We start from the raw sequence: 19,202 nt of genomic DNA on the forward strand, positions 1-19,202 counted from the left end.
GGCCCAGGGCAGCGCAGGGGATTAGCGGTGGGTCTGTCGCCGGCAGCAGGAGTTGGGCCTGCCCCTCCCCCACACTCACCAGTGGCAGTGGGAAGCAGAGCAGCCCGGCCCCAGCCCACTCCACTCCCCAGCTCCCAGCCCTGTCACTTGGGGAGGGGGCTTGGAGGAAGGGGTCAGGCCCGTCCCCGCACTCACCAGTGGCAGCAGCAGGAAGCAGAGCAATGCGGTTGGGAGCTGGTGGAATGGGCTGGGGCCTGGTCGCTCAGCCTCCTGCCACCACCACTGGTGAATGTCGGGGGGGGGCCCGACCCCTTCTGACAGCTCCAGTACACCTATTAATCCCACGGGCCGTGTTGTTCAGGGGAGGGGGCTTTGGGGAAGGGGTGGAATGGCAGCGGGACGGGGGCAGAACAGGGGCAGGAAGAGGTCGGGTGGGGCGGAGCGGGGTGGGAGCTTGGGGGAAGGGTTTGAATGGGGGCAGGGCGGGGGTGGAGATGGGGGGCTGGCTGGGGGATGAGGCTGGGCTGCTGGAGCCAGCGCCGCTTACACAGCATGCAGCTGCCTAGGGCACCACGAAACTTGGTGCCCCAAATTACGTGGTGCCCTATGCGGCTGCGTATTCTGTGTATGCCTAAGGATGCCCTGGGCACATCCCTACATCAGAGCCATTCTTTTCAGGTGACAAATCTGAGGACCTGTCCCAGGTTGATGTGTCCATAGAGGAGGTTATGGAACAAATTGATAAATTAAATAGTAAGAAGACACCAGAATGAGATGGTATTCACACAAGAGTTCTGAAGAAACTCAAATATAAACTACAGAACTACCAATTGTAGTATGTAATCAATTGCTGAAACAAGCCTCTATACCAGATAACTGGAAAGTGGCTAACATAACGCCTATTTTTAAAAAAGGCCCCAGAGATGATCCTGGCTATTACAGTTAAACCTAACTTCAGTGCTGGGCAAATTGATAGAAACTATAGTAAAGAACAAAATTATCAGATACAGACATGATTTTTGGCAAAGCATCAACATAGCTTTTGTCAACAGAAATTATGCCTCAATCTGTTAGACTTCTTTGAGGGCATCAACAAGCATGGGGCTAAGGGTGATTCACTTGATATTGTGCACATGAATTTTCAGAAAGCCTTTAACAAGGTCCCTCACCAAAGGTGCTTAAGGAAACTAAACAGTTACAAGATAAGAGGGAAGGTCCTCTCATGGATCAGTAACCGGTTAAAAGATAGGAAATAAAAGGAGGAATAAATGGTCCGTTTTCACAGTAGAGAGAGATAAATAGCAGGGTCACCATAGGATCTGTAGTGGGACCAGTGCTCCTCAACAAAGAATCATAGAACTGGAAGAAACCTCAAGAGGTCATCTAGTCCAGTTCCCTGCAATCAAGGCAGGACTAAGTATTATCTAGACCATCCCTGACAGGTGTTTGTCCAACCTGCTCTTAAAAATCCCCAATGATGGAGATTCTACAACCTCCCTAGGAAATTTATTCCAGTGCTTAACCACTCTGACAGTTAGGAAGTTTTTCCTAATGTCCAACCTAAACCTCCCTTGCTGCAATTTAAGCCCATTACTTCTCGTCCTATCCTCAGAGGTTAAGAAAAACAATTTTTCTCTCTCTTCATTGTAACAACCTTTTATGTATTTGAAAACTGTTATGTCCCCTCTCAGTCTTCTCTTCTCCAGACTAAACAAACCCAATTTTTTCAAGCTTCCCTCATAGGTCATGTTTTCTAGACCTTTAATCATTTTTGTTGCTCTTCTCTGGACTTTCTCCAATTTGTCCACATCTTTCCTGAAACGTGGCACGCAGAACTGGACACAATACTCCAGTTGAGGCCTAATCAGTGCGGAGTATAGCAGAAGAATTACTTCTTGTGTCTTGCTTCAATAACTCCTGCTAATACTTCCCAGAATGATGTTTGCTTTCTTTGCAACAGCGTTACACTGTTGACTCATATTTAGCTTGTGATCCACTGTGACCCCCAGATCCCTTTCCGCAGTACTCTTTCCTAGGCAGTCATTTCCCATTTTGTATATGTGCAACTGATTGTTCCTTCCTAAGTGGAGTACTTTGCATTTGTCCTTACTGAATTTCATCCTATTTACTTCATAACATTTCTCCAGTTTGTCCAGATCATTTTGAATTTTAATCCTACCCTCCAAAGCACTTTCAACCCCTCCCAGCTTGGTATCATCCGCAAACTTTATAAGTGTATTTTCTATGCCATTATCTAAATCACTGATGAAGATATTGAACAGAACCGGACCCAGAATCAATCCCTGCGGAACCCCACTTGTTATGCCCTTCCAGCATGACTGCGAATCACTGATAACTACTGTCTGGGAACAATTTTCCAACCAGTTATGCACCCACCTTATAGTAGCTCCATCTAGGTTGCATTTCCCTAGTTTGTTTATGAGCAGGTCATGCGAGACAGTATCAAAAGCCTTACTAAAGTCAATATATACCACACCTACCACTTCCCCCCATCCACAAAACTTGTTACCCTGTCAAAGAAAGCTGTCAGGTTGGTTTGACACCAACACTAACATATTCATAAATGTTCTGGAAAAAGGAGTAAACAGTGAGATGGCAAAGTCTGCAGATGTTACACAATTACTGGTTTGGACAGCAGTTATATCCAAAGCTGACTGCAAATAGTTACAAAGAGATCTCACACTACTGGGTGACAAAATGGCAGGTGAAATTCAATGTTGATAAATGCAAAGTAATGCACATTGGAAAACATAATCCCAACTATAAATATAAAATGCTGGGGTCTAAATGAGCTCTCATCATTCAAGAAAGATCTTGGAGTCATTGTGAATAGTTCCCTGAAAACATCCACTCAATGTGCAGTGGCAGTCAAAAAATCTAATAATGTTAGGAACGATTAGGAAAGGGATAGATACTAAAACAGAAAACATCATAATGCCACTATATAAATCCATAGTACGCCCACATCTTGAATACTGAATGCAGTTCTGGTCACCCCATATCGTAAAAGATATTAGAATCAGAAAGGGTGCAGAGAAAGGATACAAAAATTATTAAGTATCAGAGGGGTAGCCATGTTAGTCTGGATCTGTAAAAGCAGCAAAGAGTCCTGTGGCACCTTATAGACTAACAGACGTATTGGAGCATGAGCTTTCGTGGGTGAATACCCACTTCGTCGGATGCATGTGGTGGTTATTAAGGTTATGGAAACAGCTTCCACATGAGGAAAGATTAAAAAGATTGGGATTATTCATTTTAGAAGGAAAGATGACTGGGGAGGGGGTGAATGATAGATGTCTATAAAATCACAAATGTTGTGGAGAAAGTGAATAAGGAAGTATTATTTTCCCTTCACATAACACAAGAACTAAAGATCACCCAGTGAAATTAATAAGCAGTAAATATAAGAAGTACTGCTTCACACAACCACAGTCAACCTGTGGATCTCGTTGCCAGGGGATGTTAAGAAGGCCATAAGTATAACTGGGTTCAAAAGAATTAGACAAGTTCATGGAGGATAGATCCAGCAATGGCTATTAGTCAATATGGTCAGAGATGCAACCCTGCACTCTGGGTGTCCTTAAACCTCTGACGGCTAGAAGCTGGGACTAGACTACAGGGGATAGGTCACTCAATAATTGCCCTGTTCTGTTCATTCGCTTTGAAGCATCTGGTACTGGCCACTGTCGGAAGACAGGATACTGGGTTAGATGGTCTGGTCTGATCCACTATGGCCATTCTTATGGTGTAAATTATCCTCCCCAAAAAACAAAAGGCTTGAAGAACTCAATGCTCATAAGGAGTACAAATGCCCATGAGCTACAAAAGGGTTGTTTCTGAACTTTTATCCTGCTATTTTCAGCAATCAATAAAGGGCATTTCTCTGATTCAGAGCGGCTTTTTGCTTCCCTTGACCAGATTCACTTCATAAAGTCAGTCCCCTGGAAGCCAGAACCATATTCAGAATTAAGAAACTTATGACCATTTTTAGGTCATTAAAATGTGCTGGGGAAAATATGTCCATTTGCTAATCCCGAAGGAGTCTACCAAAGGGGGAAAAAATCCTCAAATATCACACGTTAACTCCTCATATAAAGTGTATAGTCTAATTGTGGACAGCCAAGTACCAGCCAACCAATTCACAGACCAACTAGCGTTTGGACAAGGAAGAAATGACCTTGAAGCAAAAGCTATCGGTAGAGATCCAAAAACAGTTTTTTACAGCCTCCTCAGTTTAGACTACATTCAACAATCTACATTTAAAGCCAGAGTTGTGTCATTCAGGAAAGTTCCTGTAAGTTTACCTATATTGCCTTTAGGCCTGACCTGTCAGAAAAGAGAAGGAGAAATCTGAAAAGCAGCAATGTTGAAAGAGACTTGGGGGCAACAATGGACAGTAATTATATAGGAGTTTGCAATTCAACCTGGCAGAAAAAAAATCAATGTAATTTTGGACAACAGACACAGGGACATCACATCACAGAGCAGGGGGTATATGGCTGTAATGTGACTGCACTTGGAGTAAAGCATTCAAATCCAGATCTTTGATCACCAGATACGTTGGAGGGAGATTAAGAGAAGCTTACTTATGAGAACATATATACAAGGGAAGCTACCTCTCTTTCTAACTGCACTGAGGTGGAAAAAAAAGATGGGGGACATGGAGGATGCTACTCCAAAAACTTCCCTGTACAATGGTTTGACTGGATAAACAGAGACCTAGTCTGGTTTGCACACCCTCACCAAAAGAGGAGCACTTCTTTGTTTTCTCTCAGCATTCTTCAATGTGATGATCTTAAAGGACCCAGCCCACTGCTGGTGTTACAATCATGGTATTACTAATAAAAACCTCTTGAAAGAAGGTTTAACTATACAGAGGGGAAAATTAGATTAGGGAAGCAAGGAGACCAGCCTTACTGGTCCTTGGCTGTTCCAAAATTCACCCTCCTAAGACTATGCGGGCCTAACACACACACACAGTAATTCACATGTGTGCCAAATACAATTGGACTAGACTTGCTTTCAGTAGGGCTAAATAACAGTTCAGCCTGAATAATTTCAATCTGCACTAGTTTAGTGCCATCATGGTCTCCACTACCATAGTTAAGAGAGTCCTACTCTTACTGTCCTACAGTACGTCAGTGGCCTTTCAAAAATCCCACAGAATCTACTCTATTCTAGGGTCTACATTAGCATCATGGGATAGGTAACCAAAACTGAACTGAGAGGATTAAAACATACATCAACATAAAAGTAGAAAAGACACACTTAACAGTGTGTGCTTAAACCAGTGCAATCACACTGCTTCAGTTAGGGACAGTTCAATTCTCCAGATGACACATTTGTGAGGTGTAGCTAAGAATATAGCAGGAGCCTTGATGCAACCAGTCTTGCTGGTCAAACATTCTGCTGTTTCTTTAGTCACTGTACCTCTTCAAGCACCATGTTCCCAAAAAGTCATTGAAGATTGACTTGATTTATGCAGAGAAATTAACAGGGTTAGTCAAGATTTTAATCTGACTTTATTAAGAAAACCAGGCTAAATCACTAAGTGCTTTGGCATATGATGAACAAAACTGATGCTAGGCAACATAATTGTAAAACTTGGTTAGATGCTTGATAAAACAGGAAAAAATGCCCAATTAACAAAATCTTTACATTTACCTAAATATATATAATATTTACATTTTAAGTAGCTATTGATCAAAGAATTTACAATGAACTATAGAGCAAATGTAGCCACACTTTACACTATGCCTAAATGATTTTACCTTTCCATAATTACCAGGCTACTCACCTGAACTGCAGGATTTTCTGTAGTATCTGATTGCTCCTTCTTGACTTTCCAAGCCTTTTCTGTGCAAATTGATTGTGATATAGTTGATTCAACCCATTCAACTGAAGAATCCTAAGAATAAGTGTTTGAATAATTTAGAAAAATTCAAAAGCACTGTATTTTACAGAATGACCAAACCTTAAAGCACTGTTATAAACTGAGGACACACTATTACTAAGAAAATTTTACAAAGAAAATGCCATTTGATGTGATCTCATCAAAATAGCATGTCAGTCTCTCCCAATCCCACATCAACTGTTTATTAATATTGTATTGTCATGCAAAGAAAACTCATGGCCATTTGCCAGAGAGTTGAAACTGTCCTGCTGATACTTTGAAACAAACAAAAAATATGTACAATTAAAATGTCTAAATTAGCAACAAAATAAAAAAAAAACATTTTAAGCTTTACTGGTACAACAGTGGGGTTTAAATTAAAAATGTAATAATTTACATCATCTCTTTATATTTTAATTGTATCTCATTCCCACCCAACCCCCCACCCAATATATATGCATCTCTCTCTAAGAGGAAGACCAGTTTCCTGGTATGCTGCGATGTTATACTTGTAACAAACCGCTCTCTGCTGATCAGACATTCCCTGTTATTTATAGAAACCTGACATGAGAACAAAAGATTTTGTATCAAAGGTATCAGCGTCAGAAGGGTGCTGCATCTTGGGACTCTCTGATGTAATCTGCAGCTTTGGATGCTTCCCACAGGAAACATGGGACCAATCTGTGATTTTGGTTATTTCCCACAGGTAAGCAAGTCAAAAACACAGTTCACTTAGCTGTATGTTCCTGCAGAAAAACCTTTTTCTACTGAACCTTCCTATGCATCTGGAAGAAAGGGTAATCTTCAAGAAGACAGCAATAAAGCTACTGTGCTTGCACACAAATGCTACATTTAAAACTGGGGACTTCAAAACACGTAGCAAATACTCAGAAAATCCAATCAGAACAGGATTTCCTGCTGGCCTGTTTACTCCATTTGATAAAAAATGAAAAACGAGAGGGCCAGGAAGCAGTGCCATGATTTCCAAGCAAGTCTGTGACTGCTAAAAATAAAATGGGAACCCACTGGCCTCTAACTGAAAGAGAAAGCATTACAGAAGCATTAAAGAAACTGAAAAAAAAGGCATCATTAAATTAATAAAATACCAGCAAGATATCATGTAGCACTGTCTTTAGGAAAAGGAAAATATGCCTCAATATTAGTGGCAACTTCTTTCCAAAAAGGCAGGTTAAAAGTGATTTGTTTGTTTGTTTTTAAACATTCTTTCAAGAGAATATTTCAAATGTATTACTTACTGAAGAGCTATCACTTGAATCACCATTTTTTTCAAATTTTTGGTTTTTGCTTTTCTTCTTTTCCTTCTTACGTTTTCTTAAGTGTTTATCTTTTTTCTTCTTTTTCTTTACAGAATGTTCCTATATAAGCAAACATTTATAAATGACCTCAAAACAAATCACATAGAAAAAAAAGATAGACCATTAATAAAATTACATAGAAAAAAAATCTAGCTAATTCTAAACCATCAAAACTGTGCACTTATCGGACCATAACTGCATATTCCCTTATTTTTAGTTCTTTTACTGTGGTTTTTTAATTTGAGGTATACATTTAAGTTGGGCCTCTATTACGGTGTCTTTGAAAAGTGCCCATGCAGCTTGCAGGGATTTCACTCTAGTCACTGTACCTTTTAATTTCTATTTAACTAACCCACTCATTTTTCCATAGTTCCCCTTTCTGAAGTTAAATGCCACAGTGTTGGGCTCTTGAGGTGTTCTTCCAACCACAGTTATTATATTATGGTCACTATTTCCAAGTGGTCCTGTTATAGTTACCTCTTGGACCAGATCCTGCGCTCCACTCAGGACTAAATCAAGAATTGCCTCTCCCTTTGTGGGTTCCCGTACCAGCTGCTCCATGAAGCAGTCATTTAAAGTATCGAGAAATTTTGTCTCTGCATTTCGTTCTGAGGTGACATGTTCCCAGTCAATATGGGGATAACTGAAATCCCTCACTATTATTGAGTTCTTAATTTTGATAGCCTCTCTAATCTCCCTTAGCATTTAATCGTCACTATCACTGTCCTGTCAGGTGGTCGATCACAGACCCCTAATGTTATATTCTTATTAGAGCATGAAATTACTATCCATAGAGATTCTATGGAGATTCTCTTGTGAATCCTTGCATACATACAGGTCTGCACCTTTTTTAAATAGGTGCACAGTATTCTGGACAGGTATCTCATGGTGCAATCTTCCACTGCCAGGTTCCATCACATGGAGATTTTTCTCGCAGCTCATTCATTATAGGATGCCTTCCAGAACATACTGAAATTCTTGGATTTGGGGTCAAAAAAATCAAATCCCATGATTCCTCTCCTGGCATCCCATAATTCATCTGCATTTTGCAGGCCAGCACCATTTTCAAACTGCTGCCAGGAGAAAACTGCAGCCAAGTGTTGTGATCCTGACCTGGCCTGAGCTGATTATGATTAATACAAACAAGCTTCTCCACATGTTTTGGCAGTTATGAGGCCAGCTGGCTTTGGCTGGTTTGGGAGATAGCCATGGTGATGCCATGGCAATGCAGAAAGAGTATGAAATCAAGCAGTTTCTTCTGCAGGACTCTTTCTTGGAGAGGCTTCACTCAGTGCAATGCTCCTTCTGGGTTCAGCAAACTAGCACAGGCTGGTGGGAAAGAACAGTGATGCCGACCTGGGATGACCAGCAGTGAGGGCAGAACTTCAGGACAACAAAGGCCACTTCCCTAAAAATCTGTCAAGCTCACACTGAAACTGCAGTGATGGAATACCAAAATGAGTGCTCCCCTCAGCATGGACAAGCACATGGCCATCGCCATCTGAAAGCCACCTCCCCCAGTTACTGCTAGTCCGTAGCTAACCAGTTTGGTGTTGGTAGAGCCGCTGTCAGGGCTGTTCTCATGGAGGTGTGCACTGCTATTGATAGGGTGTGTTGGGCTAGTTCATAAAGCTTGGCAATGCATAGAAGGTGTTTCATGGATTTAGCTGAGCACATCTACAACTGGTCAAGGAAACGGATAGGGATGCATTGTTCAGTATACTGGATGGAAAATGAATGTACTGTAACCCAGGAAATGAATGAAATTTTTTGTATAAACATTTTATTAGGAATAGATTATATTGGGGAAAACTGAATTTCATTGAAATTTCCCAGCCGAATTTTTCATAATAAAAACCTTTATTGAGTCAATGTAACAGTGCAAACTTAAAACCAGTGGAACTATGATGACAGAACACACAAAGTGCTAAGTCTTCACATCTGTACCAATGGGCTCACAAGTGTGTAAGAGTGAAGGGTGAAAATTGTTACCTTTATTCTGAGGGATGGAGTGTTGTGGGAAGGGACTATCTTGATGCAAAGGAAAGATATGAAGAATAGTAAGAGGCCAATATGGCTGCATCAAGAGCTTTTTAATTATCTGAAAATCAAAAAGGAATCCTACAAAAAGTAGAAATATGGGCAAACTGCTAAGTACAAAACAATAGCACAAGCATGTAGGGACAAAGTCAGAGAGGCTAAAGCATAAAATGAGTTACAGCTAGCAAGGGACATAAGGCAGAAAGAAGAGGTTCTATAAATACATTAGGAGCAAGAGAAATATGAAGTAAAGTGTAGGCCCACTAGTTAGTGAAGAAGGAGAAGTCATAAACAGATAACATCAAAAAGGCTGAGGTGCTGAATGCCAATTTGGCTTCAGTCTTCACTAAAAAGGCTAATTGTGACTACATACTGAACACAAAATATTAACCACAAGGGGGAATTCATCCTAGGGTAGCTGAAGCAATCTCAGAACCGTTAGCAATAATATTTGAGAATTCATGGAGGATGGGTGGATCAGAGAAGGGCAACATGGTATCTATCTTTAAAAAGGGGAGCAAAGAGGATGCAGGGAATTAATTATACACCAATCAGCCTAATGTTGATACTTAGAAAGATTCTGGAACAAATTAATAAATGATCAATTTGTAAGCACCTTGAAAATAATAGAGTGAGAAGTCATAGCCAGCTGGATTTGTCAAGAACAAATCATGCCAAACCAACCTAGCTGGTGTGATAGGGCTACTTGCCTAGAGAATGGGGGGAAAGCTGCAGATGTGATTTATCTTGATTTTACTAAGGCTTTTGACACAGTCCCACATGACAGTCTCATAAGCAACTTAGGGAAGTGTTGTCTAGATGAAATTACTATAAAGTGGGTGCACAAATGGTTGAAAGACCACACTCAAAGAGTTATCAATAGTTCACTGTCTAACTGGGAGAACGTATCTAGTGACGTCCTGCAGTGGGTCTGTCCTGGATCCGATACTATTCAATATTTCTTGAATGAAAAAGTGGAGAGTATGCTTATAAAATTTGCGGATGACACCTAGCTGGAAGGGGTTGCAAGCACTGTGAAGGACATGTTTAGACTTCAAAATGGCCTTGATAAATTGGAGAATTGGTCTGAAATCAACACGATTAAATTCAATCAACATAAGTGTAAAATACTACACTTAGAAAGGAAACATCAAAAGCATAACTACAAAATGGAGAATAACTGGCTAGGTCAGTGGTTCTCAACCAGGGGTGAGCGTATCCCTGGGTGTACGCAGAGATCATCCAGAAGATACATCAGCTCATCTAGGTATTTGCCTAGTTTTACAACAGGCTACATAAAAACCACTAGTGAAGTCAGTACAAACTACAATTTCATACAATGACTTGTTTTATACTGCTCTATATACTATAAGCTGAAATGTAAGTACAATATTTATATTCCAATCGTTTTATTTTATAATTATATGAGAAAAATGAGAAAGTACGCAATTTTTCAGTAATAGTGTACTGTGACTTCTGTTTTTCTGTCTCATTTTGCAAGCAAGTTTTTAAGTGAGGTGAAACTTGGAATTCGCTAGACAAATCAGACTCCTGAAAGGTGTACAGTAGTCTGGAAAGGTTGAGAACCACTGGAGTAAGCAGTAAGACTGCTGAAAAAGATCTGGGGGTTATACTGAATTATAAATTAAATATGAGTCAACAATGTGATGCAGTTGTGGAAAAGGTGACTATTCTGCATCTTATTAACAGGAGTGCTGTATATAAGCCACGGAAGGTAATTGTCCCACTCTACTCAGAACTGGTGAGGCCTCAGCTAGAATAGTGTCCAGTTCCAGTGCCACACTTTAGGAAAGAAGTGGACAAACTGGAGAGAGTCCAGAAGAGAACAAAAAAGGATAAAAGGTTTAGAAAACCTCTCGAGAAAAGGTTTAAGGAACTGGGCATGTTTAGTCTTGAGAAAAGACAGCTGAAGAGGGGAGCAGATTTATCTTCAAATGTATTAAGGGCTGTTATAAGAGAACAGTGATCACTTGTTCTCCATATCCACTGCAGGCAGGACAAGAAGTAATGATCTTAATCTGAAGCAAGGAGATTTAGGTTAGATATTAGGAAAAACTTTCTGACTATAAGAGTAGTTAAATAATAGAATAGGTTACACAAAGAGTTTGTGAATTCCCCTTCATAGGAGACTTTTAATAACGAGTTAAACATACACCTGTGAGTGATGATCTAGGTATACTTGATCCTGCTCAGCACAGAGGGATGGACTAGATTACTCCTCCAGGTCCCTTCCAGCCCTACATTTCTATGTTTCTACAATCTCTATGTATTTTGAAATATCTCTGTAGCCTAATTTTGACAATTTACCTCACAAAATGTAAAGGTAGCTAAAAGTGATCAAACTAAAAGGCAAAGTACTTTTTCTATTGCTTCCTCTCTCTCTCTCTGCCATTACAATAAACATACCTGCCATGCAATATGTTTGATTTTTAGCCTCAGCACTGCTGCCATCTCAAGTGTGAGAGTGGCAGCAGTCACCAGGAGGAAATGGGATAGTGAAGTGGCACAGTAAGCAGGATAAGAAGGCGGAACATTTGGTCAATGGTTGTGGGATTTGATACTTCAGGGAAATAAACCCTTTAGAGCCTAAAGTCTCCATTGCAGACGTAATCCTGAGCACACTACGAGAGGTGGGGGAGAAGCTGAGCCATCAGTGAGAGGCTCTGCCCAGCCACCACGCAGAACTAAGTTGTCTAAACCAGCGCCGCTTCCCGCTGCTCCCATTGGCCGGGAACGGTTAACCGCAGCCACTGGGAGCTGCAGGCGGCCGTGCCTGTGGATGGTTGATGTAAACAAACTGTCTCACGGCCCACCAGCGAATTACCCTGAAAGGCCGCAAGTTGCCCACCACTGGTCCACACAAACCTTAACCTGAAAAAAAGCTCATTTCAGAAAAAAGCTATTTTGTTTCCAAAGTGGATTAATTAATGTGGGAGAAGACACCAGATAATTTAAAAAAAACTTGTGTATAGATGCAAGACAGTTTATCCTGAAATAACCTGATAGTCTAAAAAACCCTTCACCTGTTCGGTCTTGCCAAACACAAGACAAATAAATCTTCTACTAAGGACTTGTCTATACCGTGTGTCAGTCCATATCAGTTAGAGTGTAAATTCTAATGAGCACCAGCACATTGCATGCTAACTGGCCCATGTGGATCTGACTGGAGCACGCTAAAAGTTCCCTACTATGCATTAACATAGTCCCATTTCAAACAGTACTACATTAACACACACTTTTAGTGCACGCCAGTAGAGTCTACACAGCCATTTAGTGAGTGACATGCTAATACGCATTAGAATTTATACCCCAGCTGGTATGGACTAACACACTGTATAGACAAGCCCTCACTGTTTACAGAAGCCAGCACAGTGAGGCCCAAAATACTAATGGGCTTCTCCAGATACTATATTAACAACTATTAACTCAGAGAGAACATAAGTGAAAGGCTCCATATCCCCATTACTAGATTCACAGATTCCAAGGCCAGAAAGGATCACTGTGATCATCTAATCTACCTTCTCTATAAAACAGGCCATAGAACTTCCCCCAAAATAATTCCTGTTTGAACTAGGGCATATCTTCTAGAAAAACTTCCAATTTTAATTTTAAAATTGCCAATGATAGAGAATCCACCACAACCTTTGGTAAATTGTTCCAGCAGTTAATTACCATCACTGTTAAAAATGTATGCCTTATTTCCTGTCTGAATTTGTCTAGCTTCAGCTTCCAGCCATTGGATCTTGTTTTACCTTTGTCTACTAGACTGAAGACCATGTTGTGACGGTGCCCCAAGAAGCACTTAAGGGACAATGGATCTTGGAAGGCTCCAATCCACATAAGAAGTCTACATGAGAACATTCAAGGTAGCAGGTAAACAATGGCTGCTGCCTCTAAAAACTGAGCCATGCATGGACATGTGACTTGCCCATGTGACTCCAAAACTCCATCTTGGAGCTGGACTTTGCATAGGAGAGAGGAGAGGGTCTCCACCTGCAAGAGAAAGTCTATTCAAGCTGGTGGGAGACTCCTCCATTTTGTTTTCAGCTGGCTAAAGAGATAGCCTCTCCTCCCCCACGGATACCTGAAAGAAACTGGAACAAAGGATAGTAACTACAGGGGGTGTGAGTGATTGCTGGACCCAGACTAGAAGGAGACTAGTCTGTAAAAGGTAGCTTACTGGAATTCCTCTAAGGGTGAAGTTTTTATCTGTACTCAGTTTTCTTACTGAATTAGACTCAGACTTGTGTGTTTTATTTTATTTTACTTGGTAATTCACTTTGTTCTGTCTGCTATTACTTGGAACCACTTAAATCCTACTTTCTGCATTTAATAAAATCACTTTTACGTATTAACCCAGAGTATGTATTAATACCTGGGGGGGGAGGGACGGACAGCGGTGCATATCTCTCTTATCAGTGTTATAGAGGGCGAACAATTTATGAGTTTGCCCTGTATAAGCTTTATACAGGGTAAAATGGATTTATTTGGGGTTTGGACTCCATTGGGAGTTGGGTATCTGAGTGTTAAAGACAGGAACACTTCTTAAGTTGCTTTCAGTTACGTCTGCAGCTTTGGGGCACATACTTCAGACCCTAGGTCTAAGTTGGAGCAGACTTTATGGAAATGGCGTGTCTGGCTCAACAAGACGAGGTTCTGGAGTCATAAGCTGGCAGGGAAAGCAGGGGCAGAAGTAGTTTTTGGCAGATCAGTTGGCAGTTCCCAAGGGGGTTTCTGTGATCCAACCCGTCACACCCATTATCAAATATTTGTTCCCCACATAGACTGTGACCATGTCACCCCTTAACCTTCTCTTGGGTAAACTAAATAGATTGAGCTCCTTGAGACTATCACTATAAGGCCTGTTTTTAATCCTTTAATGATTCTCATGGCTCTTCTCTAAATCCTCTCCAATTTATTAACAAATTATTTTCCTTTTCAAATGTCTAAAAATTAAACCTCATTGTTGTATAGCCCACTAAGAACTCTAGGTGACTTATGTCTCTGCTGCCATTTTTACATGGTAGAAATTAGATGTAAAGCTCAGCTAAAGCAATACTTCTACTTTTGTACAATCAAAACAAAGGAATTCTGATATATATTTCCATTTAGTTTTTACCAAGGTTGCTTTTGAGTTCTGTGGCATTCAAAGAGTATTTTCTACATCAGTTTAAGTAACTGAATCTTTCAGTTTACTTCAAGATAATGGAAAGCTAGCATGAAATTCAATGATTTACTGCTCCATCACCTTTTCCAGCTCTTCCACACGTTTGTTCACATCAGGAAGCATCCACGTATCCTCACCTCGCAGCCGCTTGAGCTCTTTGCGTCTCTCGTCCTTCTCGTAATCAGCTTTGGCCTAATATGAAAAAGAGGGAAAAGAAACAAATGGATTCTGGAGGTGTGGATGCAAATGATGATGCTGAAGCTCTCAGGTTGCAATCTGTCTGGATTTGAACCAGGTGGTCGCACTTCTGAGAACAATTTCACTTTATTTTGAAGATAGCAGTACAAAATATTGATTGATGATATACTAATGGTAAATGCAACTAAAGACTACCCTATACCTAGTACCATTTCCAATGTGCTATAGCTTTGCAGTTGTGCCAGCACTAATCCCAACCTATTTACACAAATAATAGAGCTACGCTAACTTGTTTTCCCTCTGAAAATGTTTCTATTACCAGCCTCCATTAATTTTACGTGTGTTATGATTGATTTGACTTTCTGACTTTCTATTCTTACTTATTGCATCTTTCAAAGGCCCCAGCGAGTAGCTTTGGGCAATTACTCTTCTACTCCAAAGGATGGCTCATGTGGGAATTAGTTTAAAGAGATGGAGCTGTTGAGAGAGAATTCTCAATGGTGGGCCCTCAGTTTTGGAATTCACTTCCACCAGGTCCAAAACAGCCCAGATCTGTTGAACTGTAGGACACACTGCAAAACTCCCTCTTTTTACCCCAGGCTTCTGGGAAGCAGAGGGCTATTACTAATGGCTGGGGTAGGTTTTTCTCCTTGGTTTTTGAAACGTTGCTGGGTTTACTTTTGTTTTTTATTCTGGAGATTTTAACATATGGCAAAGGTACTTGTACCTGTGAATAGATTTTTTTGAATTATATAAATCTAAATTAATAAATTAGTAGCTAATTAAATCATTGAGCCCTCTCCTACAATTGGCTCTCATTTGAAATAAAAGCAAAAGGTCCAATTCATTTTAGAAGTGCAAATGTTCCTTAAACATATTCAGCGTATAATTAAGATGAATCACAGATTTTTATTATGATGACATACCCTAAATATGCCAAACTGAGAGCAAAATGCTATATAAAAGCATTTAACTAGAGTAGAATGCCATATTACACTATACTGTGGCAACTGCATTGTGCAAAGTTGCTTACTTCCTAAGAAAAATGTCAAATATGTTTTCAACTAGATATGATTTAATACTAATCTGAGCACAGATGATAACCTAAATCATAACACATAAGCCACCCTTTTTCAGCTTTTCATTATAAGTCGTAACCATAGCAAACTGCAGAGAGAAACCTTTCAAGTCTGACCTTCAGTATTTAATACTTGTTTTGTGGAAAAATTATAAAGCAAAGTCAGGTTTCACTTTTTTGGTCTTGAACCTTTTTTTAAGAGAGAGATGTTTTCATCATTAAACCACTAGATTTTATATTAGTGTAATAAGGATGGATGGCCAAGGTATTTCAGGGGAATAGGGAGGACTTTGAATTGGTCATCTTTTTGCTTCAGACTATTAACTTCACTCAGTTATTCATTCTCTGTGAAGTACCATTAGTTAAAGATGTCACTGTTATAAGCCTTCCTTATCTATTTTTTCTCCTCTTGGCTAGTTTCCCTTTGACAGAACCCAAAAGAAAAAAAATGCAATGTTGCTAATTCCCACTGTTTTATCACAAGTCTAATAATATTTGGGGGTTTCTGAATGCCCCAGCTCCTGGAATCCTGTGATTAAATGAGAATCTCTACTTCCATTTAAAAAAGTTTCTAACCCTTATGATTGCAGATAAAAGCTTGAAAATATGATCCAAATGCACCAAAAAGGTGCAAAAAACAGAAGGCAACCATGACCAAAAATTCTTATTTTTTAAAAAACACATAAAGCCAATTTAATGATTTTTGAACACTTGGGGTTGGCAATACTGGAAATGACAAAAATAATTAGAAATTAACTAAGAAAGTTAAAGGAAATAGGACCAAAGTGTATGTCTGTGCCCAGCTCAGTCACCAAAGCAGATAATCCACAAGAGAGAAACTCTGCCCTTTATTTTCTTGAACAACTCTCTTCCACAGCCCAGGAAGTGAATATCATAATTCTGCAGTAAACACTAAATCATTCTGGATACGTGGATGCCTCTAATCGTGAAATCTCTGGCACAAACTCTGATAATTATGAATTAAAGTCTTCAAAAATTACAATTTTAAAACTTTCCTAGAGTCAAAGTGGCAAACAGTTTGAGCACTGTCAAGACAGTATTTTAGGGCTTTAACAAGTTCTTCTCAGAAGGCTTAGAACAAAATCAGGGCACAACAGGGGCCATTCACAAGATTTCGAGAAACATGGGTGAGTTTCTATGGCCTATGTTACATATGTGTCAGACTAATTGATCATTAAGGTTCACTGTCCAGAATCAAACTGGGAGACAAAGGGTTCCCGCCATATGCAAAAGCTATTTAAGGAAGGGGAGTGACTTCATCGTGGCTCTTCTTCATTGACGCCCAGCCCAAAGGAGACGCTTGGAAACACCTCAGAAACAAGAACTGAACTGGGGCAGAAGGGTTGAACCCAGGCTAGAGGAATTTCTAGCCTGTGAAAGGTATATCTGACATTTTAAGCTGCAAGCAAGTGCAGCTTGCCCTCAAGAATATCTGCAAACTGCCTAAACAACGATTAAGGTGAAAATTTGCTGCTCATACCTAATTTCTTTAGTATATTGATCTTAGATTGTGTTTCTTTTTTATTTCCTAGGTAATCTGCTTTGATCTGTTTGCTATCCCTTAGAATCACTTAAAATCTACCTTTTCTAGTTAATAAACTTGTTTTTGTTTTGTCTAAAACCGGTGTGTGGAAATCAAAACTCGGGGCAGAAAGCTGTTGCATATCTTCCTCCACATTGGGGGAGGAGGTGAATTTACAGCAGTGCAAGACGGCATAATTTTGGGTTTACCCTTCAAAAGAGGGTGTGCACTTGAGTAACTGGGCAGTTCCTTTGCTGAGCCTTCCCATGCAGAACTGATCTCAGCATCTGTGTGAAGCTGTAGCTGGGTGTGTCCCTACCTGTATGTGTGCTGGAAGGGGCTTGAGGGCCTGTCACAGCAGTAGAGTGAAAACAGAACCCAGGCTGGTGGGTCAGGCAGGCTCAGTGGTAGCACAGTTCCAGGTGGCACCCCAAGGTGGAGGGGGGAACCCGTCACACCTAGATATCAAGCAATATTTCACACTTCTTAATGGACAGTGGATTCTATAATGTCATATTAAGATTAAAGTTCAGTGCTACAGTAGATATTTTAGGGAGAAGGGATAGCTCAGTGGTTTGAGCATTGGCCTGCTAAACCCAGGGTTGTGAGTTCAGACCTTGAGGGGACCATTTGGGGATCTGGTCCTGCTTTGAGCAGGGGGTTGGACTAAATGACCTCCTGAGGTCCCTTCCAAACCTATGAAACTGACACATTTTTAAACTGACGTCAGAAAATTGCCTTTCAGAACTTTTTAATAAAACAGCAAGTGTTATAGGCTTTTACATCAGAAACTCAGCCTTCTCCATTTCACCTTTTACCAATTATTTAAACACCACCACAGATAATGCTAACAAGCTTCAAACTTAACAACTATTTATTCTTCCCTTGGTCTATTTCCCACATTCTGACATTTTCACCAGCTATATTTATGACCTGTGAACAACTACTTCTAAATTTTAGTTTATTTTTACCATTGAGACAATTTATGAATATATGAAATTTCAAGGGCACAAAGGATCAACATAGATTGCACACATTCATAATCAAGAAATATACTGAGTATATAAACCAGAAGACTTTCACCACTGTTTAAAATCAGGTACTGATTTATCATTGGGTATTTCTTCCTAAACATCAGTGCACCAGTGGTCGCTAAAGAGAGATGCCCACTTTTACACCAAACAGCCAATTTCCATCAAAAATACAAAATAAGAAACACTGTAATTGAATGGTTTCAGAGTAGCAGCTGTGTTAGTCTCTATCCACAAAAAGAACAGGAGTACTTGTGGCACCTTAGAGACTAACACATTTATTTCAGCATAAGCTTTCGTGGGCTACAGCTCACTTCTTCGGGTGCATAGACTGGAACACACAGACAGAAGATATTTATACATACAGAGAACATGAAAAGGCGAAAGTATGCATTTCAACTGAAAATATATAGGTAGCTTAAAAAATCTAGATTCCTACTGTCTTCTCCTTAGACATTATTATGGAGTAAACATGTCTATAGGATATTTAAAGAGAACTAGTTTATATAATTTAGGTGAGCTTTTGACAAAGTCCCTCAACTAGAGGCTATTTAGAAAACGAATCCATCTTGTGGTGACATGTGTATGATGCATTAGGAACTGGTTGCTTTCATCAAAGACTCCCAAGGAAATCAAGCAGCAAAGCCATGGCCAGTCACTCATTTTTACTCCTTTCATCTCTCCCTTCTTCAAGCTACTTTAAAAAAAAGTATGTTTCACTTTTTTACTTATATTTCACTTCTCTCTATCCCACCCTCTGCCTCCTCTTTAACCTATTTCCTATCGTTTCTAGCACGTCCACATTTTTTCCTTTCTCCTTTATTAATTGCTTTCTTCCACTCTTCTCCTTTGCTCTGTATTCCTGATTCCTATTTTGCTGTTAATCACCCTCTA

General features: G+C 40.1%; 1 protein-coding gene across 4 annotated transcripts in view; it reads right to left on the reverse strand.

Moving 5' to 3' along the window:
* Positions 1-19,202, reverse strand: part of CWF19L2 (CWF19 like cell cycle control factor 2) — a 156,731-nt gene that overhangs the window by 124,397 nt on the left and 13,132 nt on the right. For 3 of the 4 annotated variants that reach the window (XM_039493084.1, XM_039493092.1, XM_039493108.1), the window contains exons 2-4: positions 14,540-14,650; positions 7,171-7,290; positions 5,819-5,929 (exon numbers count right to left, since the gene is read on the reverse strand). In XM_039493084.1, the coding sequence (XP_039349018.1) occupies positions 5,819-5,929; positions 7,171-7,290; positions 14,540-14,650 (342 nt within the window). Of the gene's footprint in view, positions 1-5,818; positions 5,930-7,170; positions 7,291-14,539; positions 14,651-17,596; positions 17,736-19,202 lie in introns of all 4 variants that reach the window. The other variant, XM_039493101.1, reaches the window with a different exon arrangement.

The sequence above is a fragment of the Mauremys reevesii genome, linkage group 1 (genome assembly GCF_016161935.1).
Source record: "Mauremys reevesii isolate NIE-2019 linkage group 1, ASM1616193v1, whole genome shotgun sequence".
Taxonomy (NCBI): domain Eukaryota; kingdom Metazoa; phylum Chordata; order Testudines; family Geoemydidae; genus Mauremys; species Mauremys reevesii.